General features: G+C 39.4%; 1 protein-coding gene across 2 annotated transcripts in view; it reads left to right on the top strand.

The window, feature by feature from the left end:
* Positions 1-24,345, top strand: part of TEK (TEK receptor tyrosine kinase) — a 71,883-nt gene that overhangs the window by 39,436 nt on the left and 8,102 nt on the right. The window contains exons 6-18 of one of the 2 annotated variants that reach the window (XM_018556532.1): positions 82-222; positions 3,763-3,888; positions 9,871-10,025; positions 10,837-10,981; positions 12,352-12,505; positions 14,062-14,210; positions 15,742-16,029; positions 16,633-16,929; positions 18,849-19,006; positions 20,863-21,073; positions 21,158-21,268; positions 22,829-23,019; positions 23,939-24,052. In XM_018556532.1, coding sequence (XP_018412034.1) covers positions 82-222; positions 3,763-3,888; positions 9,871-10,025; positions 10,837-10,981; positions 12,352-12,505; positions 14,062-14,210; positions 15,742-16,029; positions 16,633-16,929; positions 18,849-19,006; positions 20,863-21,073; positions 21,158-21,268; positions 22,829-23,019; positions 23,939-24,052 — 2,240 coding nt within the window. Of the gene's footprint in view, positions 1-81; positions 223-3,762; positions 3,889-9,870; positions 10,026-10,836; positions 10,982-12,351; positions 12,514-14,061; positions 14,211-15,741; positions 16,030-16,632; positions 16,930-18,848; positions 19,007-20,862; positions 21,074-21,157; positions 21,269-22,828; positions 23,020-23,938; positions 24,053-24,345 lie in introns of both variants that reach the window. The other variant, XM_018556531.1, reaches the window with a different exon arrangement.

Raw genomic sequence — 24,345 nt, 5'->3', positions numbered from 1 at the left:
ACAACTGATGCCTACTTTCACATGCACATTATCAAAATATCATAAATCAGCCCTGAAAGTGTGTTAATTCCTCTTTTGCAGCATGTGCTGAACACAGATTTGGCACAACCTGCAGAGAAACTTGTGGAGAAAAAGAGACATGCAGAGGGAATATGTTCTGCCTAGTGGACCCATATGGCTGTTCCTGTGCTACTGGCTGGAAAGGACTTATGTGTAATGAAGGTAGAATATATAAATACACAGTCACCTAATCTCTTGTTCCACCTGTTCTTCTGTACTTGACCTTTCCTCTGTGGTTAGTTCTCCAAGATGTTTGGAACAACCTACCTGCCGAGTTCCTTCAAAACTGTGTGCAAGTGTACCTAGAAGAATTGATGCTGTTTTGAAGGCAAAGGGTGGTCACACCAAATATTGATTAGACTTGGATTTCTCTTCTGCTCATTTACTTTCTATTTTGTTAATTGATAAAAATAAACTATTAAGACTTTTATTTCTGAAAGCATTCTTACTTCACAGCATTTTTTCACAACTGCCTAAAACATTGGCACCGTGCTGTACTTGTGCATACTCTATCTCCTCTCTCTTTACTCTGCAATGTCTACATACAGTATTTGTACATATGATACCCATGATACATTGATTCTTTACTGCAATTGTATGACTAATTGCCTTCATTACTTTGTCAATTACTCATTTTCTAATAAACAGCTATGCTAAAAAAACCAAACCAAAGTTACCAATAATTCACTAGGGCCCAGGAAAGACAAAGTGACTTTTATTTGTGGCCACAACCGTGCATACACTTTCTGTGACAAGAAAGAGGGATGCCATATAGTACTGCCTATATAAGCAAAGGAAACACCCTCTACTATGCCTCCAGTGATGCGTGAAGTGTTTCTTTTCCACCATTTATTTTCCTTTATAATGGCCTTAAAATAACCAAATGCAATAACTTAGAAGTTCGATAAAAGGTTAAAATGACACTAAACTCAGGATTTAAATCTTAAAAATATATTCAAGTACCTTAACTATTAACATAACTGGACCTTATTTGTGTATCACTCAGCTGTAGATCCTCAAATCATCTCTGAATTGGTCCTCACACTGTCCTTCCTTCTGGAGGGTGGCTACTTCTGTTCCCCATGGTCCCTGTGTGTGCTGTAAAGTAGTCACCGCTCCAAGCTTGCTCCTGTGATGGACTACAATCTATCAATGTTTAGTTTTCTACACACAAGGGAAAGGAGTGGCACAAAGGGTTTAAGAAATAAATTCAGCTCCTGGGTTTCAAAAACATTTGTATTAAGAATGTTGTCCATCACGGCAGTGAGCTTGGAGTGGTGGCTACTTGACAACTCACAGAGACCATGGGGAACAAAAGTAGCCACCCTCCAAAAGGAAGAACAGTGTCAGCACTAATTCAGAGATGATTGTTGATGTTAGGGTACTAGAGACAGATAGTATAATATATTTTTTAATGAGATATGTACAGTACATCAAACCAAAAAGAGGGACATCTGAAGGGAAAAGAGGGACAGAGGGATTTGGTTTTAGGTAATAAATGTTCAAACTTATTTTACTGAGCAATACATAGAACACTGCTGGTATGCAAAGTCTATCCTCCAACATCATATACATTTCAGTGTATTGTACTTGGTAAAAGGTGGATTCTAGTTGGTTACCACATGTGTACTTTTTATTACTTTTTAAACATTTTTAATTTTGCAGAGCATTGTAAAATGGTATAGCTTTAGCTATAGTGACATATAAAGACTTGAATATACACAGCGCCACCTATCTGGCAGTGCATACCTAGTCTAACATATTTTATGGAGACTAGGTGGTGGCTGGCCATGCACGCATAATATATTCACTCTCTCATCAAAAAATAATGTACAAACATTCGACACAGAGTGGAGAAAAGGGGGCCTTTGCCAGTGTTTTTCGGTGAAAAACACTGGCAAACAGTTGTAAAAATAAAATTCCGACTGCTGTATACTGAATGCTGAACGTGTTTTTGGGGCCATGCCCCCTACATCAGAGCATGTTTGTGCACCAATATCTGTTGCAGCATATGGGTCCCTGACCAATCGGAACACAGCGCTCCGGTTACCAAGGGGACACACTTAGCAAATCAGAACCGTCACCTCCAACTCCGCCCCAGTGCGTGACGTAGCCATCTCACACGTCACAATCTATGCACAAGTGTAAAGGGAGAAAATGGGTCAGTTTGATCGTCTTAGAAGGACTTTAGATACGGATTATTTGAGTCAAGGGTAGACACTGAGAAAAAGTTCTTGGACAAAGGCTATAAAAGGGCCCACATTGACGAGACATACCATAAACATCTAGTTCCTGTGGATAAAAAAATTTTTGTGCACTGGAAACCAAAAGAGCGCTGGAGCCTAAGCTTTTGTACGCAGTATAATGAAGGTGCCTTTGGAATTTCAAAAAGGAAAAAAAAAACATTGGAGGATTCTTAAGGAAGATCCCATCTTATCTGTATCTCTCCCAAATGCCCCAAAGATTTTTTATAAAAAAACAAAAGATCATTGAAGTATGATAGCACCCAGCAGGGTGAAGTCAGCCAGGGAAACTAACAAAGGAAAAGGGCTATTTAGGCAAACTGGCAATTACAGATGCAGCTCACCTAACTGTGGGGGTTGTCCCTTTATGTGGCATATAAAGAGGCAAGTTGGTAGTTCCAATGGCACTATGTTTTCAATTAAACAATTCTTTAAATGTGGCTCACAATATGTGGTTTACAGTATTATTTGCCCTTGTGGAAAACTGTATACAGGCCGCACTTCAAGAACCTTAAGAATCCATTTGGGGGAACATAAAAGGAATATTCTCAATAAAAAAAGATGATCATTCATTACCCAGACATTTTTTGGAAAAACATAGCTCAAATCCTGAAGAGCTAAACATTTTTTGTATTGAAGGGATTCCAATGATGAGTGATGAAGGTACCAGGTTTAAGAAACTTTGTAACAGAGAGGCTTTCTGGATCTATTCGTTGAACAGTCTAACTCCAGGGGATCTCAATGAAGGCATTGAATTGGCCTCTGTGGTTTAAGTAGCATTATCTACTGTATGTTGTTTTACATATTTTTAGGATTAAATTAATGCACTTAAAACCAATATTTGTAGGTTTTTTTTCCCTACGTGGACTAGGACTGGGGATATAGGTTGTCAGGGAACTTTTAACATAATTGTTTTTTCACTTTTAACATAATTGTTTTTTAACTGATCGCTCTGTCCTCATTCATTCCCCAGTCTTTTTCAGCAGTTCAAGTCTCAGAGCCTTCGTATAAATTACTCCATAACCCTAATGCAAACTTTTTTTGCAACTACAAACAGCTGTCAGTTTCTAGCTGTTTCTTTTCTTTGCTTTTGTTCCAGCACTTTGTCTACATCACCACTAGATAAAAAGTCTAAGTAGTGAGGATTAGAAATTCATCTCACATACCACCAGTATTGTTTAAGGAATTCCTCAATTTGTTTCCTTCTTTTAGCTTTCTTTCTTCCTTCCTTCCATCTATCTTAACATACAGTATGTAGAAAGTTTACATATTTAAACAAATAACTTGTAACAACTGGTCAGTTAATAATTACATTTGAAATGTTATCTTTTTTCCGTTTAGGAGATTTAATATCTATTTTTTAATTGCACACATTGTTCCTTTAAGCAGCTAGTGTTGGACAGTATTTCCATTTAAGTATGCTTTGTAGTAATGTAGACATTACCTACATCTATTTCAGCTTGTCCAGAGGGTTTCTATGGACCTGACTGTAAGATGAAGTGCCTTTGTGCCAGAGGAACCTGTGACAGGTTCAAAGGTTGCATTTGTCCTCAAGGGTGGAAAGGGCTTCGCTGTGAAAACGAAGGTAAAGCAAGGTAACACTGTATTGTTATATATTGGTGGCAGCAGGACACTCATTGATATAATATTTTTATATTGTGCATTTGTGGAGCCTTAGCCAATTTCTACAGCAAACTGACATTTTCAGGAAATTATCTGACAGTGCATAGTTTATAAAGTGATTTGGCTATAGTGTTTCTGATAGATGTTTCAGTAAAGCCTTGACTTTTACCATTATTGTACATATGGACAATTCTTTGATTTTTAGTAATGAGGCTTCCAAAAGATCTATTCATAGATGTCCTGCTAAACATACAGTACATTTTTGTTATCACACTACCTGTACTGAGAGAAAAATGGAGGCTGCCATTGCTGACCTGCTACGGCAAATGTTTTTGTCTTGATTAGTTGTGAGTTTCTGACTGGGAACAAGCATATCTATTATCTAATAGTGAAGTCAGAACTATGGCCTACTGATATGTGCATGTTACCATAGCAGATGGTTATAAAGATATTAGGTTGTTGGAGACCTTGATGTATTGATGTTGTGGTATGCTGAATTACAGCTGATACTTTTATACCTGAGTTTACTGCTCACACTGCCGAAGTAAGATTCAAAGATGGGGTGGAGGTGCTTGCGGGGGGGACGCGGGCGCAGGAGGGAGCGCTGCCTGCTGTCAGGATGGACGAGCAGGGAGGAGAGAAGGCGCAGGTTTCAGGATGGCTGAGCGGGGAAGAGAGAGCAGCCGCTGTCATCCTGTCAGTTTCAGGATGACAGCGGCTGTGTGTGTAGCCGAGCAGAGGATCGATAAATATCAGTGACATTTACCGATCCTCTGTGTGTGCGGAACAAACACTGAAGTGATCATCTGATCAACATCCAATGCTTGTAAATAACTGGGGGACACATAGTACTATGTGTCCACCATTATGAATTTACATCACTTCCTGTTCATTCATGAATTTCTGAATGGGGAATAGCACTCACTACAGAGGCTCCTCCCCATTCATAAACTGGTGATAGTAAAATATTTTACTATCATCAGTTTCTGAATGAATGGGAAGCCTCTGTACTGAGTGCTTCCCTTTCCTCCGCACATTCTCAAACAAATTATTATGTGCCTGAACACATTTTTCGTATATTCGGGCAAATAGTAATTCATTAATTTAACATGTAGTGTTTTTTTTCGAGTACCAATGCCGATCTCGGTGCATCCCTAATACTCAGCACTTTGTATGTTGCAAAAAGGGCACAGCTTATCAACATCTAAACATCATCCCAACGATGACATATGGTGGAGAGAACATCATCATTTTGGCTTTGTTTCGCTGCCTCGGGGCCTGGACCACTCGTCCTCATCGAGGGGAAAATGAATTCTCAAATTTACCAAAATATGCTACAGGATGCCAGGGTTGATATCTGCCAACTGAAGCTTAGTAGAAGCTTAATAGAAGTTGGGTGATGCAGCAGGACAATGACCCTAAGCATGGAAGTAAATCTACCACAGACTGGCTTCAGAAAAAGAAAATGCGCCTTTTGGAATTGCCCAATCAGAGCCCAGACCTTAACCACATAGAGATGCTGTGGAATGACCTCAAGAGAGCCTACCCGGGTGTCTGACCTGAAGCATTTTTGTAAAGAGGAATGGTCAAAAATTCCTTCTGAATGTTGTGCAGGTCTGATCAAGAGCTACCCAAAGGGTTTGCTTGAAGTCATTGCTGCCAAAGGAGGTTCGACCAGCTATTAACTCAAAGGGTTTACTTACTTTTTCCTCTAGCACCGTGAATGTTTAATGAGTGTGTTCAATAGAGACATGGAAAATTAGAATTGTTTGTGTGTTATCAGCTTAAAGGAGAACTATGGGGTCAGTGTTTTCCCCCATAGTTCTCCTTAGGGTAACGGGAGGACACAAACCAGCGTCCTCCCGTTACCCTAAGCTCAGTATACCGCGAGCTACAGCTCGCGGAATACTGAGACGCCGCAGCCGGAGCGGATCCCGACGTAGATGACGGGATCCGCCCAGCTGCGTGAGTGACAGCTGGCTCTGCCTATCTAGAGGCAGAGCCAGCTGTACCCGCCCCCTCCCCCGTCCGTTCCGCTGTAGCTTGCGGTATACTGAGACGCCGCAGCCGGAGCGGATCCCGACGTAGATGATGACGGGATCCGCCCAGCTGCGTGAGTGACAGCTGGCTCTGCCTATCTAGAGGCAGAGCCAGCTGTACCCGCCCCCTCCCCCGTCCGTTCCGCCAGCCAGCGCTGGCAGATCGGAGCGGGGAGAGGGGAATCCAGCCCTCCCCCTGTCACGGCAGAGAGCCGTGACAGGATCGAGAGGTGAGCGAACCTGGTATGTGTTCGCTCACCTCCCGATCTACTGAGCCGACCTGTGACAGTCTCATTGTCACAGGTCGGCTAGAACTATGAGGTGAGTGGAAATCACTCATCTCATAGTTCTCCTTTAAGCACATTGTGTTTGTCAATTGTTGTGACTTAGATGAGGATCAGATCACATTTTCTGGAAAAGTACTGCAGAAAACAGTTCATTCTAAGGGTTTACATACTTTTTCTTGTCACTGTATACTGGCAGGATCAACAGGTATTTACAAAATGTTACAGGGGGTACCTAAAAAAGTCTTGCTGGCATGGGCAACCTACATTACATATGTAATTTTAGAGTTTGCTCACAGTTCATTTGATGTAACTTAATCTGTCTTGATATCAGCCTGTGCAGAAGCACTCACACTGGGAGAGAGGAGGGCAAGAGCTGATAAGACTCCTCTGAATGCTTATGTTTACAGGCTGGGGGTAGTGAGATGACCTATCTGTAAAAAAGTCTAGTTTTACATTTGTAGTAAAAACTCCTGTATGGTTTCCCTAGCCGCATGCTATCTGTAATCGATAGAAGTGAGTAGGGAATACATACATAACTGTACTTTAGCTTGAATAGAGATCAGCTGTCTAGTTGGGATAATATAAATCTCAGAATTGGATGGACAAAATCACAGATGCTTTGGCAGGTTAAACAGCAATCACATATAGTATGTATTTTAAATGTGTATTTTGCTCTTTGTCTGGAATTCATCTTTAAAGTCTACTAAAATACCCCTAAGTCTATAGTTTGACATCATGCTGTGTTTGGCATCTCTTAACAATTTTTACCATTTTGTACCACCCACCTTGTGAATATTTTAGTTAATATTTAACTATTTAACTGTAATTTTAACTATTAATTTAAAGATTAACCTTAATTATGACTAATTTCCAAATGCACAGACCACCAAACAAGGGAAAAGAAAATAGGGTTTCATGTTTTTCTGGGGTGGACATAAGAGTAAAACAAAACTAGGAAAATGCTATTACAATTCGTATATTTTAAAGCTTGTGCTGCCCCTCTCTAACTGTGTTGCCCTAGACACTGGGCCACATGCATCTTATGGCAAATACAATCCTAAATAAAAAGACAACAAAATGTTACATTTTTTTCAAACTTCGGTGCTACAAATATGGGACACATTTTGTTTGATGAATGTCCGATTACAGCACCTAGCATCAACATATATAAATAGTAAATAGTTTTAGACCTATATACTATATATAGAAGCATAGCACAGGATCCCAGACCATGGGAACTTGTTATATGAAGTGTTTATATATATATTGTGAACGTGACTACAGTACATAGCTCAGCATACTATGTGGGAATTTTAAAAGTAATGGCAGGGTGGAAAAACACGAAAAACAATTAGATCAAAGGCAAAATCTTGATAAAGTCCAAACAAAAACTCAAATGAAAACTAAACAATACATTTAACTATTTATGCAAAAAAAACACAAAGTGCAATCATTGAAAGTAACCAGAGTAAACCAAAAACAAAAATGTAATATATAATAGATTACCAGTCCTTAAATGTTGGTGGGGGCATTGGTTTTCACTATTCAGGCTAATAAACTTTTCAGCAATTACAGAAAATGACTGTTAATCTTGCCAGAAATGCAGTGTCCTTGTCACTTACTGTGAGCTTACAAGAAAGCACAGTTATCCTTATATTTATTATGTAAATTACATATTACATCAATCCAGCATGTAATGGAAATGAACAAGCATTACTGAAGTCCAGCTTAGGTGACAACCATGGCTTCCCTATAGATTAAAAAAAACAAAACATAGGGGTTTATTCACAAAGCAGCCGAAGGATCTAGCCGTAGCTTTGGCCGATCCTTCGGCTAGCTTCGGCACCAGGACCCCTTCGTTTCAGTAGAAGCGAAGGGCGGCTGTACGGGCTATTCACTATAGCCTGTACAGCTCCCGAACTTGGCCGAGCGGCTCAGCCGAGCCGAACGCATATGCCTCGGCTCGGCTGAGCCGCGCTGAAAGCTGAAGCTGGCCGAGCGACTGGCCATTGGCCAGCCTGCTTCTGACAGCTGGGCGGAGCCAGCCATGATGTTAAGGCTGGCTCCGGCCACTTGCAGAGAGATCAGCGTCCCTGGTTACCAGCTAACCAGGGGCACTGATCTCCAGACAGCCTAACTCTCCCTGACGCTCCGGGAGTCTCCCGCTCCCGGCCGCCAAGGAGAGAAGCACTGCTTTTTCTTTTTTTTTATTCTGACACGGAGCCGTGTCAGAATAGAAGAAAAAACAAACACATTTTTGGCCATAGGAATGCATTGCTAGATTCCTATTGGCTATTTCAATTTGCAATAGCCAATAGCAAACTAGCATTGCACCCGCCCTCTGCTACAGTTCTCCATCAGGTCCACCACTACTGATTGACAGCAGCAGAGGGTGGGTGCAATGCTAGTTTGCTATTGGCTATTGCAAATAAGCCAGGCAAAGCCACCCGAAGCCAGGCGAAGCCACCCGATGTACGGCTTATTTCAGCCGATATACGGCTAAAATCAACCGTACCAGCCTGATGTGAAAAGCCGAACAGCGTTCGGCTCACTTCGCTTTAGGTCGGTCATTCACTCGGCTGCCTATGGCAGCTTAGTGAATAGACCCCATAGACTTGGAGGGAAAGGAAGTAAGTTATTTGCAGGATCACCAGGTGAAAATAACATGTAAAAAAAGTATGCAACCACCTCATCTATGGATTGGTAAGCTGCAATGTGTTAAACGTTGTTTTGGGGTTTAGATATGCTTTAAACTTTCCTGGAGGCAGAACAATGAAAGGTGATTGGTAAACTTGCACATCATCTCAATCTCACTGATAAAAAATGTAAAAACAAAATCCAACTGAAAGACTCAACCAGACCCCATCACACATATGGCCAGATCTGGGCCAATCTCATAGCCAAAGTGCTGATAGATGAACACGCATATACTTTTAACGTTTTGGATGAACTAATTCTTTCATTAAACAAGATGTTATAATTTATAGGTGCTGGTTAAATTATAATGCCTTGGCAGACTGGGATAGAACTGAGCTTTCAACACAATCACCAATAATATCTTTACAGGGCAGTTGATTCTTATCAAAATTAAAGAAGTAATCATTCCCATTAAATGTCACCTCCATCGAAAACATATGTTCCAGTTTCAGGTGGGAACTGGTGGCTGGATTAGATACCTGTCTCAATGAGAAACTCGAAAAAGTTAAAGGGTTTTCTGCCCAGTCCCAATAGGCCATACCAAAGGCCTTACAGTTGCATTGACCATTTATTAGTTTATTTAACATTATGGAGAATCATTTAACAGAATGTGATAATATCATCTGGCCATGACAATTGGTGTATATGGGAATTTTGTTGGGGACATCCAGGCTCTAAAAATTCTAAGAGAAACAAGATACCAACATTCTAATTAGTTTGCCAGCAATAACACAAATGTGAAATATTAGTTTTTGGTAGAGTCTCCATATAATAAGAATCAGAAGAACAAAACCAAACATGTCTGTCAAAGCCTTCAGGTATGGGTCATACCATTTTAATTATCAAACAGCTTGTTTTATATTCAGTTTAATTGATATAACTGTCCCGGGTCTAGATTCAAGAATGATTTCCATCTTGCAGGTCCACCCTACATGCCACCACAGATACAAGAAATGGAAACAACATTAGAGTTGAATTCTGGGATAGAGTTTAAGCCTACTTGCAGAGTTAGTGGCTACCCAGCACCATCGGCACAAGATTTTGTTCTATTTAAAGAAGACGGCACTATGTTTCAGGTAGTTTTCAGTGTTTCTTCTTACTATTAAAATGTTTGCCTTTAGCTGAAACAAGATAGATGGAAACCGTTGTTTGCTCAATAACAGTAATAGAAATATCGTAGTTCTGAATGCATCAGAAATCAATTACAATTGTATCTATACTTGATTGGTGTATATCATTATATATGGTGTTGTCTTACTAAAGACTAGTATAAATGAATTAGCATCTTAATGAACATTACAGCAAAGTTTTTTGCACTGCCTTCACCTGCACAGTTGCTTCGCATTGATTTCTATGGGGCCGAGTCCCAAGGGATGAGATGCTGGGTAGACGGTCCCATAGAAATCTTTGGGAGGCTACTGCACAGGCATGGCCAGCTCACAGCAGCTTTGCTAGAAGGATGTAAACAGAGGCCAAGACAAAAGGGATAAGTGCACCTTTTTTTGCAGTTATCCTTTAAGTTTTAGACACTGTTTATACTTAGTAATAGTTTGGTGTTAGGGACATAAGGGACGAGTTACTGGGCACCCCATTTGAAGCATCCACCAGATGCTGAAGGGCAGTTGTTAGTATGCTGTTCGTATGAGTTATTAATAGGGAAGCTAAAAAATATATATAATTGTTTATTTATTAATAATTTTTTCCTTAACATTAAAACTAAACTCCAGGCAGGTATAAAATCACAAATCTATGCAGCTATGTAATATTAATACATCAGTAAATTTAAAGGAAGCAGTATAAAGAGGACCTCAGATTAAGGGAAGAGAGGCAGCACAAGGAACCAGTCAGGTTCTATTATGCTTTATAAAGACGATACCTCTCTTATAGGCCTCGTCTGCAATTGAAAGTGATCAGCAGATAATCGCCCAGTTTTCAGTAGGAAGAATTCTACCTCGAGATTCAGGGTTTTGGATCTACAGTGTTAAAACGCAAGCAGGGATGACTGACAAGCATGTGTATATCTCTGTAAAAGGTAAGAAAGTACTGCTGTTCTTCTCAAGCACCATTAGAAGCATGTACAGGATACATGAATTAGATTTTCACGATTCTTCCCTGTCTAGACTGAATGACAGCTACAAGTCTCTGTCTTTGTTTCCAAGTTTGTTGTTTGCTCTTTTGCGCTTGTGTACATAGGCACTTGCATTGAAGGCCCATATCCTGTTATACTGAAAACCCATTAACCTCAAAAGAAAAGGGGCCTGTGCAAAATCCAACTGGTATGTGAAAACAGTGGTAACTAATATTATATATTCCAGTTTACTGAAGCCTACTGTACTTTGCACTACATTAATAAATATTCTATGCATATGAGTCCCTACACATTGAGCAAGATGACTTTTCAAATTTCAGATTTATGCTCACTTTTAGTGGTGTTTACAATGGTCATCAATACAAATAATGAGAGTGAATCTGCAAAGCAAGGACCCGGACAGCAATAAACACCTGATAGAGGATCTAACCTTTCACACTCTTGTACAAATTGAAAACAAAATGGTTTTAGATACACTTTAAGGGTTGGCTAAAAGCTTAAAGTTAAGTGTTAGGGTATTTACAGTGTATCTAAACTTAAAACAAAAATATAATATATTGCAGCTTAGATGTGGTGAGTGCATTAGATTTATTTTTTTCACTAGATGATCCAGCCAGTAACACACTTCCAGTCATTTACTAGACTGTATCTATAGACGAATAGAATTGTCAATTTAGGCTGCTCTCCTGATTTAGACTACAAACACCTCCCACTCTTCTCATCTCTCTCATTACATAGAGGGGCATCCCTTTGTAGTTCACAGGACATAACTGAGAATCTGGTAACATTGTTTGAGCTGTCAGTCCACAGTGAGTTACAAAGACACGATTTATATGTTTCTAACATGATCTATGGGTGTTTTTATTGTACTTCCAGAAAATGTACTTAGCCGTTAAAACGAAGCATAATGCAGCCACTACATCTAAGGACTGTTATGTTCTTGATTTTAGATGTACTTTAAGGGTTGGGTTAGCTTAAGTGTTGGGGTCAGGATTAAAGTTACAGCTGGGTTATGGGTCACAGACATTTTAGGTGACTGTGTACCTTTCCACATTTTTAGTGTTAAAAGCCTCACTCTGCGAACTACTGTAGGAAAAAGTCTAAAGCTTCCTTTGCAAATGTATTGTTTAATATGCAGACAAAGGAATCTCTAAAAATTAATCTTGGCACATTATTAAAGGGGTTCTAAACCCTCCCGTTTTTTTGCCTATATCTACTGCCATCAAGCAGTTCCCTAAATAGTTTTACATTTTGCATTTCTGTTCTGTGCACCATATATATATTTTTTGTCATTCTTGTCTTATTCTGTTCAGTCGCTCCCTATCCACAGTATGGACCAAAGCTAAACAAAAGTGGACCTAACTATCTTAATATCTATGTTAATATTGATTCCTATGGAGGAGATGGTCCGATAGCCACAGCTACTGTACTGTACAAACCTTCTAAGAAATCTACTCGATGGAATCCCCATACTGGTAAGAAACAGTGAACTTGATACAAAAGCCTTACATTTTTTTAAACAGTTGATTCAGGGGAGTAGGGGGAGAGAACAGGTGAGAATGTAAGGATGGGCAAGGAAAAGAGAGGGGAACACTGCAACAGAGAAACCACCAAACTTGAATTCAAAATAGTTTATAAGCAGGGCTCGAAAAATCCACTCGTCCACTCGTCTGTGACGAGCAGACAGTGGAGCCCGACGAGCAGCTTCCCTGTGACAGGAGATCAAAGTTTATAAGCATAGGTTACTTAGAGAGCCAGAGGGATCTGTAGGCTGTAAGGGAGATTCTGTTGAAATGATATTCACTAGTGAGGGGAAGGAAAAGGTAAGGCGTATATGTTAAGAAACTAGATCTGACATCGGTTTAGGAAACTAGCAGTCTTGGATACATAGCAGAAGAGCAAAACAGAATCCAGCCTGGCATACCCTAATATATGAATCCATACAATCGTTGTCACCTGCCATCAAGCTCTCCATGTGCATCAATCCATATTAGCCTCTCCAGTAGATGGTTAAACATTTGTAATGACTATAGCACAAAAAAAGTAAAACTGTCAAGTTAGAAAATGAATTAAATTGTAAAATAAACTGTACAAAAAGTGCATAAAGTTGCTAGGAAGCCATAGCTGACAGGAGCTGCTCTGCGGTCTACATCCGACACAGATGCAGACCATGGAGTCAGGTATGCAGTCTGCGATCACGTGCCTGACATGTCACCTGGCTGCTGGGCCACATAGTACCGGCTCGCGGGCCGGAGTTGGGCCACGGACTGGTACTTGGAGACCCAAATTTCCACTCACTTTATTCCACTCAATTCGCCCTCACTTTATTTTGACTCGCCAAATGCGAGCAGGCGAGTGGAAATTTACCATTTCACTATGTTACATAAAAGTTACATTCATTTTGATATGTTTCTAATTTTTCATTTTGTCTTCCAAAAAACTCCCCTAGGAAATAAACGTGTATGTATCTGCCACAAAATGTAAGCCCTCTCTTTCCCAAAATAAGAAAATATAAAAGGGTGGGGTAGACCAAAGCAAATGCAGTGAAAATAGATAAGGCCGGCGATAGTCTTCCTAGCCATTAGTTTAAAGCTTTTTAAGCAAATGTTAAATTCACATACAAAATGTGTCCCTACACTTGGGATTAAGATGTGGTTGTATTACATTTGAATAAAGCCTTGTATGAACATTACATAGGTGTTGGAGAATTTCTGATATATAGACAATATTTGATGTGATTATAGGTATGAGTGGTACAAGTGGTTAAGGTAATCCAAAACGGAGGTATGTAGTAATCTATGTGGAAAACTGACAAGGAAAGCCTGTACAGCTTTAGTCAGTGTAAACATTGATTAGTTAGGTGTGGTCTGCTGTTCAGACATAGGTTTTAATTTTTCTTAAGGCAGTGAAAGTTCTGAGTTAATGAATGTTATAATAGTGCTGTCGTTTTTGGCTACAAAGTCAGTTGACATTAAAACTTTCTTCATTACAGTCTTAGTTCCTTCTTTAATGATTGTGTTCTTTCTTTTAGTTCCCCTAACTGAAAAAATTGCAAAACTTGAGAATCTGGAGCCAAGAACTGAATATAAGGTCTGTGTTCAGCTAAGCCGCAAAGGAGATGGAGGTGTTGGTCATCCAGGACCTGAAAGTCTATTCACCACGGAGGCATTTGGTAGGATTTTAATAAATTGCATCTATTAAATGCCTTTCAATAAACTCCAAATATGAATGAGCCTTATAATATTGTATGTGTCCTCCACTAATACAATCATTGTGGTCTTTATAAGATCACACAAGTTTTCACGTCGTGTTTCTTGTGGCTATCTTCCTTCTGTTATCTATAAACCAAGCATTGCCAGCCAGAGTCAGCATCCACATGCTGATGTTGTTGCCCAGTGAGCAGGAAGGTAGTACCGTAAGCTGTACAACTGAATGGACAAATTGCTATGTCTTCTGCCTTACAATGCAGTGTTGGACTGGTGCCTGTATTACTAAGTATTATACAGTTTATTGCTTTGGAAGCAATAAGGTAAGCAGGTACTTTAGTGAACAGTTGATGACTGACGCAAGTGAATTAATAACTTCACAATGGTTTACGAACAAACAGTGAAGTTGTTCTTTTACATTGAACCCTTTTGCAGTACGAGCCAACCACAAATGGGATTGGTGTTTTTAGGTAAGGCAACCTGCCCCCACATCCATCTTCTTGCAATCTAGATAGGGGAAAACACTTAGGCCCTGTTCACACCTTTACGTTTTGTCGCGCGTTCAACGCTCTATGAACGCTCTACAAAACGTACAAACTTGAAAATCTGATTGTTTTCTATGGGTATGGTTCACACCTTTCCGTATTTCAGCCAGTCTGAACTTGCTACAAAACGGCCTACGCCCAAAGAAGTACATGTACTTCTTTGGGGCGTTTTGGTCTCGCGTTTCCATTGGGATACAGCCAAGTAGCCCTCGGAAACGCGCGTTTGTCGCACGTTTTTTTTTACCGCAAATCGCGGTAAAAACGCGCGATGCGAAACACGCATATTCAATACGCCTAGGTGTGAACCCGGCCTTAAACCTCCTGTGTCTGCTGCAAAATCCTGCTGGCAAAATCAGCATCACTGGTTTTAAAAGTCAGCTGACACTGACTCCTGCCCCCATCATTGCTTCATGAGCTGCCACACTGCTTCAACCTAGAATGTGTTTCTCAATAGTTCCCAAACTGGAATCTCTGAGGCATAGGTACAGGTTGTTTTTACTTACCGGTTCCCTGGTGTACCTTCCCTGGTATACCAGTACAATAATATATGTACTTAAGACTACCTGCTGGATCCTAGGTCTTAAGAACCAACCCCTGAATTTGACATTACTTTACCTTTTCTGACTATCTTGATCTATCAGGTACAAGAAGTTGCTTATTGCTTCTAAAACACATTACATAGTTACATAGTATTTGGGGTTGAATAAAGACATAAGTCCATCAAGTCCAACCCATAGGTCCGCGCATCATCTCTTTCTTAGGAGTTATTCTTATTCACTTTTGTTTTATATCAGTTAAATTATAGGGTGTCTATCAGACTTTTTGTTTTTCCTTTTCAGTTATTTAAGATGTATTGTTCTAAAGTTTAAATCCCTGGTGATTGCTGCTTGTCTACATTGTTAATTAGCAATCATCGACTAACATGCTTTTTGTATTTCCCTATCTCTTTTAGGTCTTCCCCCTCCAAAAGTTATCAGTCTGACACCTAACAACCAAACATCTCTAAACTTGACTTGGCTGCCCAACTGGGAAGGCTCTGAAGAAGAACATGTCAATAAGGCTGAGTGCTTCAGTCAAGACACTCCTGAAACCCCATTTTGTAAAAAAACGCCGGGAAATAAAACTGGAATTATTATAGACAACCTCAAGCCAAGGACATTATACCAGTGTAGGGTGAGAGTAGACACAAAGTCCCAAGGTGAATGGAGTGAGCCAATGTTCGCCTGGACATACAGTGATCGTAAGTTTCACAGTGTATAAATAGGTTTCAAACCTTTAAGCTGAAGAACAGTTTCTTTCAAAATGCCGTGGTTATTAAAATCATGATTTGTGCAGTGCTCTCAGTGGTGTAGAAATAAGGTAAGCAGAGGCTGAGATTGCTCTTGGAGTATTCATGGGGCCATATCCAAGTGCCCTCTCCATTGCCATCACCTTGTCAAGTGTGTGGCTAAAACAAGTAGGAAAAAGTAGAAAAATACTGTTTGAGGTGGAAGGGGGGAGTTGGCTTGGTGCAAGTAAGGGTAATGGAGGTTCAAAGTATTAGGTAAAGGAGATAATAGGGTGGTCATGTTAGTGTTGCAGAAGCCTTTTTCCGTCAGGTAGAAATACCAGGAGACGTAAAACAGAAACAATAGTTTTCTGCACAGATTTCTTTAATGCTTTTGTATAAATGAACATTCACACACATATTGCACATTATTTTAACCTGCTATAGAATGATTTTCACATATGTATCGTTACATCATAAAACTTTTGTTACTTCTTGCTGTTCTGTACTTTGAGTAGTTCCTCTTCTTTGTATTATTATTTTAGAATTGATGCTATTTTTTATTCCTGTTTACAGAGGTTCCACCACCACCCTCAAATATCAATGTACTTAATGTTACGGATTCAACAGCCATTGTCACCTGGTCCATTCAAGATGGTCATTCGATTTCAACTATCATTATCCGCTATAAAAGCTTTGGTGACACAGAGTACAATCATGACATCAAGATTAGAAATATAACCATTAATCAATACCAGTTGAAGGGGCTTGAGGCCAACACACCTTATCTGATTGAACTATGTACTGAGAACAACGTTGGACAAAGTGTTAATAATCCAATCCGAGATGTAAAAACCCGTCAAGAAATCAAAGGTGAAGTTTGCAGATTTTAAATTTAGTCAAGCATTGAACACTAACTTGAGAATTATTTAACAATAATCATGAATGCTGCTTTGCCGCCGTAAGTCTGTATATAGGGCATATGAAGTACCATTTAACCTAATAATCAAAGATACAACCAAAACTTTAATGTAGAAGGAGGCATAAAAAGCAGACAGGTGAAAACATGTATAACAGTTCAAGTAAAAATGCACTGTTTATTTTTACTACTAGAGATGTGCAAGCAATGCTGTAGATATAAATCACTGGTACATATAATAATTTGTATAAAGCAGATATTATATCTGCTGAGTATCTACAGTCTGCGGATATCCACAGAAAAAGTAACTGCAAAACATTATGCATGTATTTATCTAAAACAAAGTTAGCTAGGTCATGTCATGCTGGCCGCATCAGCACCAATTTATCTTTGTATATTTTTAGATTCAGTTATAGTTTTCTACTGTAGTAAAGAATCACATACATTTTTACTGTTTAGCTCTATACGATCCAATCTCCATTTGCAATCATAAAGGTGATGATCAAATGGACAGTAAACAGATTTGTTTCCGGTCTGTTTTCTGCTTAGATTACCACACACTACAACCACGTGAAAACTTTTACAACCTATTTGATCAATTTAGTTAAAGGAGAACTATGGGGTTAGGGCTTTTCCCCATAGTTCTCCTTAGGGTAATGGGAGGACACAAACTAGCGTCCTCCCGTTACCCTAAGCTCAGTTTACCGCGAGCTACAGTATACGCGGTATACTGAGACGCCGCAGCCGGAGCGCATCCTGACTTAGATGACGGGATCCGCCCAGCTGCGTAAGTGACAGCTGGCTCTGCCTATCTAGAGGCAGAGCCAGCTGTACCCGCCCCCTCCCCCGTCCATTCCGCCAGTCAGCGCTGGCAGATCGGAGCAGGGAGAGGGGAATCCAGCCCCTCCCCCTGTCATGGCAGAGAGCCTTGACAGGATCGAGAGGCGAGCGAACCCGGTATGTGTTTGCTCACCTCCCGATCTACTGAGCCGACCTGTGACAGTCTCATTGTCACAGGTCGGCTAGAACTATGAGGTGAGTGAAAAGCACTCACCTCATAGTTCTCCTTTAAGAGCGATCTGAAGATTGTCTACACATGTTTACATTTTATAGATAACATTTCTTGAACAAGCAGACTGAAAAAGCTAGGCCAGTGTTGGCCAACTTTGTTGATATAGGGGGCCTCAAGTGCAGCCCCTGACATCACCAAAGGACCGCACATAATATTAAGTAAATGCAGAAAGCTGTCAGAAACTGCAGACATGCAAATGGAGATTGTTTGAGACTATGGCAATTCCACAATAGATGGCTAGATACTGTGGACATGTTACAGGAACTGGTCAGAGACAGCAAACATGCTGTAAGAGATGTTTCAGACTGGAGACATTCTAGGCAACAAAGGATTGTACAGATAACAACAGACTACTAGAGATCACTGCTTTTATAGCTCTTTTACAAATCAACGCTTCCAATTTGTACACCCTACATCCACCCTAAAAATTACTTATCCTATTTGGTATTTTTCAGCAAGATCCATTACAAAAGAGCAGAGGAAAAAATAAACATAAAAAGAGATAGGGGATGGACAGCACAAAAAAGTAAGATAATGTAAAAGAAAGAAACCAAACCATTTACAGGTTTAAGTAAGCACCAGAACACAGAATACTCTCTTCATGGCCTTGAGTACCACACAATAAGTTCCTCAGGGCTGCAGGTTGGGGACCAGGAGGCTAGGCAATCAATACCTTTATGGTGGTCTACCTTTTTGTCAGGTATTAAATGTTTCAAAGATTGATTATTAATGGCTGTAAATACTGTATGGTTGAACTTTTTAATTCATTTTAATAAGGATTTATTTGTTTCTCTCACTCAGGTGTTCATGAGCCAAAAGACAACAATATGCTCCTCATTGCTATTTTGGGCTCTGCTGGTATGACCTGTCTGACAATATTACTTGCATTCCTAATTATGCTGCAGCTGAAGCGAGCCAATTTCCAGCACAGAATGGCACAGGCTTTCCAGAATGGAGTGGTGGGTGTTCTCAACAGTGTGTTTTGTATGTTGATTGCAGGACCCTAATATGAAAGTTTCTAATGCCTTGGTGGACATTTACCAAATGGTTGTCAGTTAAAGGGAACTTGTTGTGAAGGATATTGTCCTTGACATTTGAAAAAAATTGTTTCCTAGCTATTATGCTGATTTACTGCCTTTAGTACTTCCTCAGTCACTAACCAGAAGGAAAGCCTCCATTTGTTCTCAGTAGGACTTATATTATATTCTGCCAACATAAGCCAAGTATAAGGCTTGGCTGACAAAAAATAGTAATGCCTTCTAATTGAGATGCACCGATACCCATACGAGTATCCGTATCGGTGCAGATCCTAGGCATTTTCACGAGTACTCATACTTGTGAAAATGCCTTGATACTAAGCGCTGATATCGGTCCTTAACATTTTTAAATGGGTTCGCTTGCTGGGACCTCGGCAGCCTTGTGGGGACCTCCCGAAGGCTGTATTTTACAGCGCCGGTCGGACGCACATTGCCTCCTCCGCCCTGTCGCCCATGAGACACTGAACAGCCTGGTGAGACTCTGCACACAGCCCTGGGGAGAATGCACAGCTTGGAGTCAGTGGCAGAACTACCAGGGTCACAGCAGCTGCCGCTGCGACTGGGCCCTGGCACTCCACCACTGTCCTAAAATCATTAGTATGTATTGATTTAGAAAAAATGTCACATGACAGAAAAAAAGGGCTTTGCAATTGGTATCGGTGAGTACTTGAGGAAAAGTATCGGTACTTGTACTCAAACTTGAAAAAATTGTATCGGTGCATGCCTACCTTCTAACATAAGGTATTCAGATATCATAATTTTTCCACAAATAATATGGTTTTAGGATGGTGAAGACATGTAGTTTTTTTTCCTGTAACTCGCACAGCTAATAATGCTAAAACAACACAATAAAAACACACAACCACTGCATTTGCCATTGCTTTTCATTTAGCCCAACTAAAGACAAAATAATTTTATGGTTTGGGTGGGCTGAGTAATGTGGGGAAGGGTTAAAACCTTTATCAGGTTCTAAGATTGCTATTTTACTGTTGGCTGCATCCCTATAGAGAGATTCTGTTTGCTATCTGACTCAGTGACTACAAAGGAAATAAGGGAAAACCACCTGAGTGGGAAGACGGCAGTAAAAACTTTACAAACATACTGACATTTTGCCACCGTCTAAAACAAAAAATAATGTTTTCACTGACAATAAGTTTTATTATGTGAAACTTAAAGTGACACCAAACTCACAAAATAAAACTTAAAAATACATTCAAGCACCCTAACTATTAATAATATTGTTCTCTATTTGTCTATCACTGGGCCGTAGCTCCTCAAATCATCTCTGAGGGCTTGTTCACACCACTTCCAGTGCTTTCCAGCACAATTAGCTGGATTGCATCCTGGCCAGCTCCCTGCATTCTGGGGCGGGAGGCGGCATGGTGGATCATTCAAGTCAATGGCACCGCAGCCACGCACCCCTGCCCTCAATGCGATCACCCGCACCAGAACGCGTGGCACATCACTGGAAGTGCTGTGAACAAGCCCTGAATTGGTGCTGACACTGTCCTTCCTTCTGGAGTGGGGCTACTTTTGTTCCCCACGGTCCCTGTGTGTTTTGTAGAGTAGACACCGCTCCAAGCTAGTGATAGACTATAATTTCAATACAAATTAGCTAAATTTGAGTTTGTAGTCCATATACCCCACTACATTTTTGTTAATAGTTAAAGTTTGTGAATGTATTTTTAAGATTTAACTCCTGAGTTCCAATTATAATAATACAATTATTAAGGTAAACTTGAAAATAAACTGATTTAACTTGATGTGCTCTTCTTTAGAGAGAAGAACCTATAGTGCAGTTCAATGCTGGAACACTCAACCATTTAAGGAAAGCTAAGAACAGCCCCGACCCTGTAGAGTATCCCGTCTTGGAATGGAATAATATTAAGTTCCAGGATGTGATTGGAGAGGGGAATTTTGGGCAAGTTCTGAAGGCTCGTATCAAAAAAGATGGCTTACGCATGGATGCTGCCATCAAAAGAATGAAAGGTAAAGTATGTACAGTAGTGTTTGTTTGCAGGAATGTGACCAACAATGTGCTTATAACAATCCTGTTTTTTTTCTGTTTTGTAGAGTATGCATCTAAAGATGACCACAGGGATTTTGCAGGAGAGCTTGAAGTGCTGTGTAAACTTGGTAGTCACCCCAATATTATTAATCTCCTGGGAGCCTGTGAACATCGAGGCAAGTACAGTATATATATATATATATGTAAAATATCCCTTATATATGTGCTTTATTCACCTAAATCTGCAGTAATTTCCTATCTTCCATGCACAGGGGGTGGAATCTATTCATGTCATATTTGTGAATTAACAGTTAATGCTTGCAGTGCAGTTTGAAGTGGCATCCACTGGCAGTAGAGCAGTGGGGTCTCACTAAATTGTATGGTACTGCCCATGTCATACCTCCATAGAACTTATATTTTATTTTATATATTTTTTACTGGAGTATTTTTCCAAATTTTCTATAAAGTCTCTAATGTGCCCTTATTCTATTAAGAATGCTGCTCCAGAAATTATGCAGCGAAATACCTATACATATGATTGGAATTTGTTGTGTGTTAATACTTCCATTTATGTATTTGCCATTTGTCAGCAATAGATCTCCTTAAGGGAAACTAATAGTTTTTGTGTTATTCATTATTGTATAAGATGCAGCATGAGCAACCTCTGCCTTGATACATTTCAGTAGAACAGTATCTGTGCATTCTTTCACTAAAATAGTGTTTAATGTATATTTTTGTGTTGTATTTTTATGATTTGTAAAAAAAAAAAGGCTTATATATTGAGATAGCATACTATTTGTCGGCATATTTTGGCCCCCTTTAAGTCTCACTTATATTTACCTTTATTCCATTTTACTAGTGGTATAGGTTTTTAGTTGTAGACTAATTTTTCTGTTCTCCCCACAACATAAATGTACACAATGTAAATATCTTCTAGCATGGAGGCTTAGTAATCAGTACTTGCTATTGCTGGGACCTGGATTTAGTTGACAGAAAGGATACCATCAGTTACATAGTTAGACAAAAACCTACAAGACAGAGGAAGGCATTGTCCAGTTTGCTCTATCAGGGAAAACCTCCTTGCTGATCCCCAAACTAACTTAGATAACTCACTGGTTTAACACTTTACAATGTTATTTCTTAAACATCTGGAGTTTGTGTGCTTTCTTTTCCAGTGTTTCTACCCTAATTCAATATCTTACTTGTGTACCAAAAGGGGAAGCAGAGGTAGGGACTGATGTGAATGTGCAACTACAGTATGTAAAGCACTGCGTACATTTTCGGTGCTAAATAAATAACAAGTAATAATAAAAACTGCTTCCAGACCCATGGCATCAGGATCTAATATTTGACTCTTGATTCTCAAGTTTGTAATTACATCTCTATGTGGCAAGACAGTTACTTAAGAGTGTGTGTAGTCAGAAAATAGTAGGTGAGGAGTGTAATGTTTTACAATGCTAAATTCATCATTGTAAAGTAATCAGAATATGAGCTTGTCTCAAGTGAAATGCAGAACTTAAAAATGAAGAATAAGAATAGAGTGTATATGAGAGCCATTTTAGGGGATAACGTTAGAAATAGATGGGAAAATGTAAATTCAGAACCATGGACAGGGTACCCCACTATTGTGGGAGTTCTGCTATTGAAATTAAATCCATAGAATTCTTATTTCAAAGTATAGTTTGTTTGGTTAATATCTTTACTGCTTCATATGTGTTGTCATTTATTTTCTACAGGCTACTTGTACTTGGCAATAGAGTATGCCCCTCATGGCAACCTATTGGATTTTCTCAGAAAAAGCAGAGTACTGGAGACAGATCCAGCATTTGCAATAGCTAACAGTACCGCGTCAACTCTGTCATCTCAGCAACTTCTACAGTTTGCAGCAGATGTAGCCCGAGGCATGGATTACCTAAGCCAAAAACAGGTTGGCACAGTGCATATTTTAAACTTTATTAAAGAAATATATGGAGATAGCTCTTTGGGAAAGCAGATATAAATGATCTTTACATTACTAATTTATAATACATTGATTTATTGGTAGATTAGTAAATCTAATAGTACACAGGTGCATAAGAATTCACCATTCTATTTGAATATGTGTGCGCTTATTGTGAACTGGCATGCACAAATTCAAATGGGTTAGCAAATCCAAGAGTCCACCAGCAAATTGGCGGATAGGCATAATCTATGTTAATTGCCTAGATATATTATCTCCACAGATACCAAATGAACCATTAGGATTATGTTACGCTGCAGACAAATGTTCTCCTTCAACAGACTCTGGGCATTGACAAATTATCCTGAGATACGTTGGTACATTACCTATTTTAAATTAGGAATCTGAAGGCAGTGACATAAGTGTTGGTATTTGGATCTGCTAGCTGGCCCATTTTCTTAATAGACCCCAGAAGAGATTTCATGACTTTTAGGAAACAAATCATTTTATATCAAGGACTATGGCCCTTACTTGAATGTTGGTCAATTTACCAATATTGGCCTTCAAATTCAAAAAGAGCCAAGCAGTAAAAATACAGCAAACACGATGGAGACCATTTGGTTCTGATGAAGGGGGCGTGCCCCAGAAACGCGTAAACCATTTATCAATACAGGGATCGAGGTTTTTTATATGTATATATATTTATTTATATAAAAATATCATCAAAGAACAAGAAACAGACCCATGCCATCCTTATTAAACTAATGCACACACATTTAAAATACTGTACATATATACTGTAGATTACATTTAAATATATTCATTTTTTCTATCTAGCGAAATGACTGCGCTTTTCTTTACGTTCAGTGATGTACCTAGAGATCATTATGTTTTGTCTTTTTGCTAGTTTATACATCGGGACTTAGCAGCCAGAAACATTTTGGTTGGTGAAAACTACATTGCAAAGATTGCTGATTTTGGGTTATCTCGGGGACAGGAGGTGTATGTAAAAAAGACAATGGCAAGTATCCTAGCCAAAAATGATATAAAAAATATTTTACTGCATGCGCAAAAAATCAAACAATGTTTTCATTTTAACCTAAAACACTTTATAGAAAAAAATTACAAATTTTCATGTACTTTAGTAGTATGTTAAGCTTCATGTATTTATTCTGTAAAGCTAAACTTTCCTCTATCATACACAAGCCTATTTAGAGAGATTAAAGTAGTTATTAGAGATTATAGCAATGTTCTATCTGAGGTGAAGTGTAACAATAAATAGATTTCAGCACTTTAATTTGTGGGGATTTTGAA

The sequence above is a fragment of the Nanorana parkeri genome, unplaced genomic scaffold (genome assembly GCF_000935625.1).
Source record: "Nanorana parkeri isolate BGI_ZX_2015 unplaced genomic scaffold, ASM93562v1 scaffold241, whole genome shotgun sequence".
NCBI classification, from domain to species: Eukaryota; Metazoa; Chordata; class Amphibia; order Anura; family Dicroglossidae; genus Nanorana; species Nanorana parkeri.
This window is presented reverse-complemented; position numbering and strand designations above follow the sequence as displayed.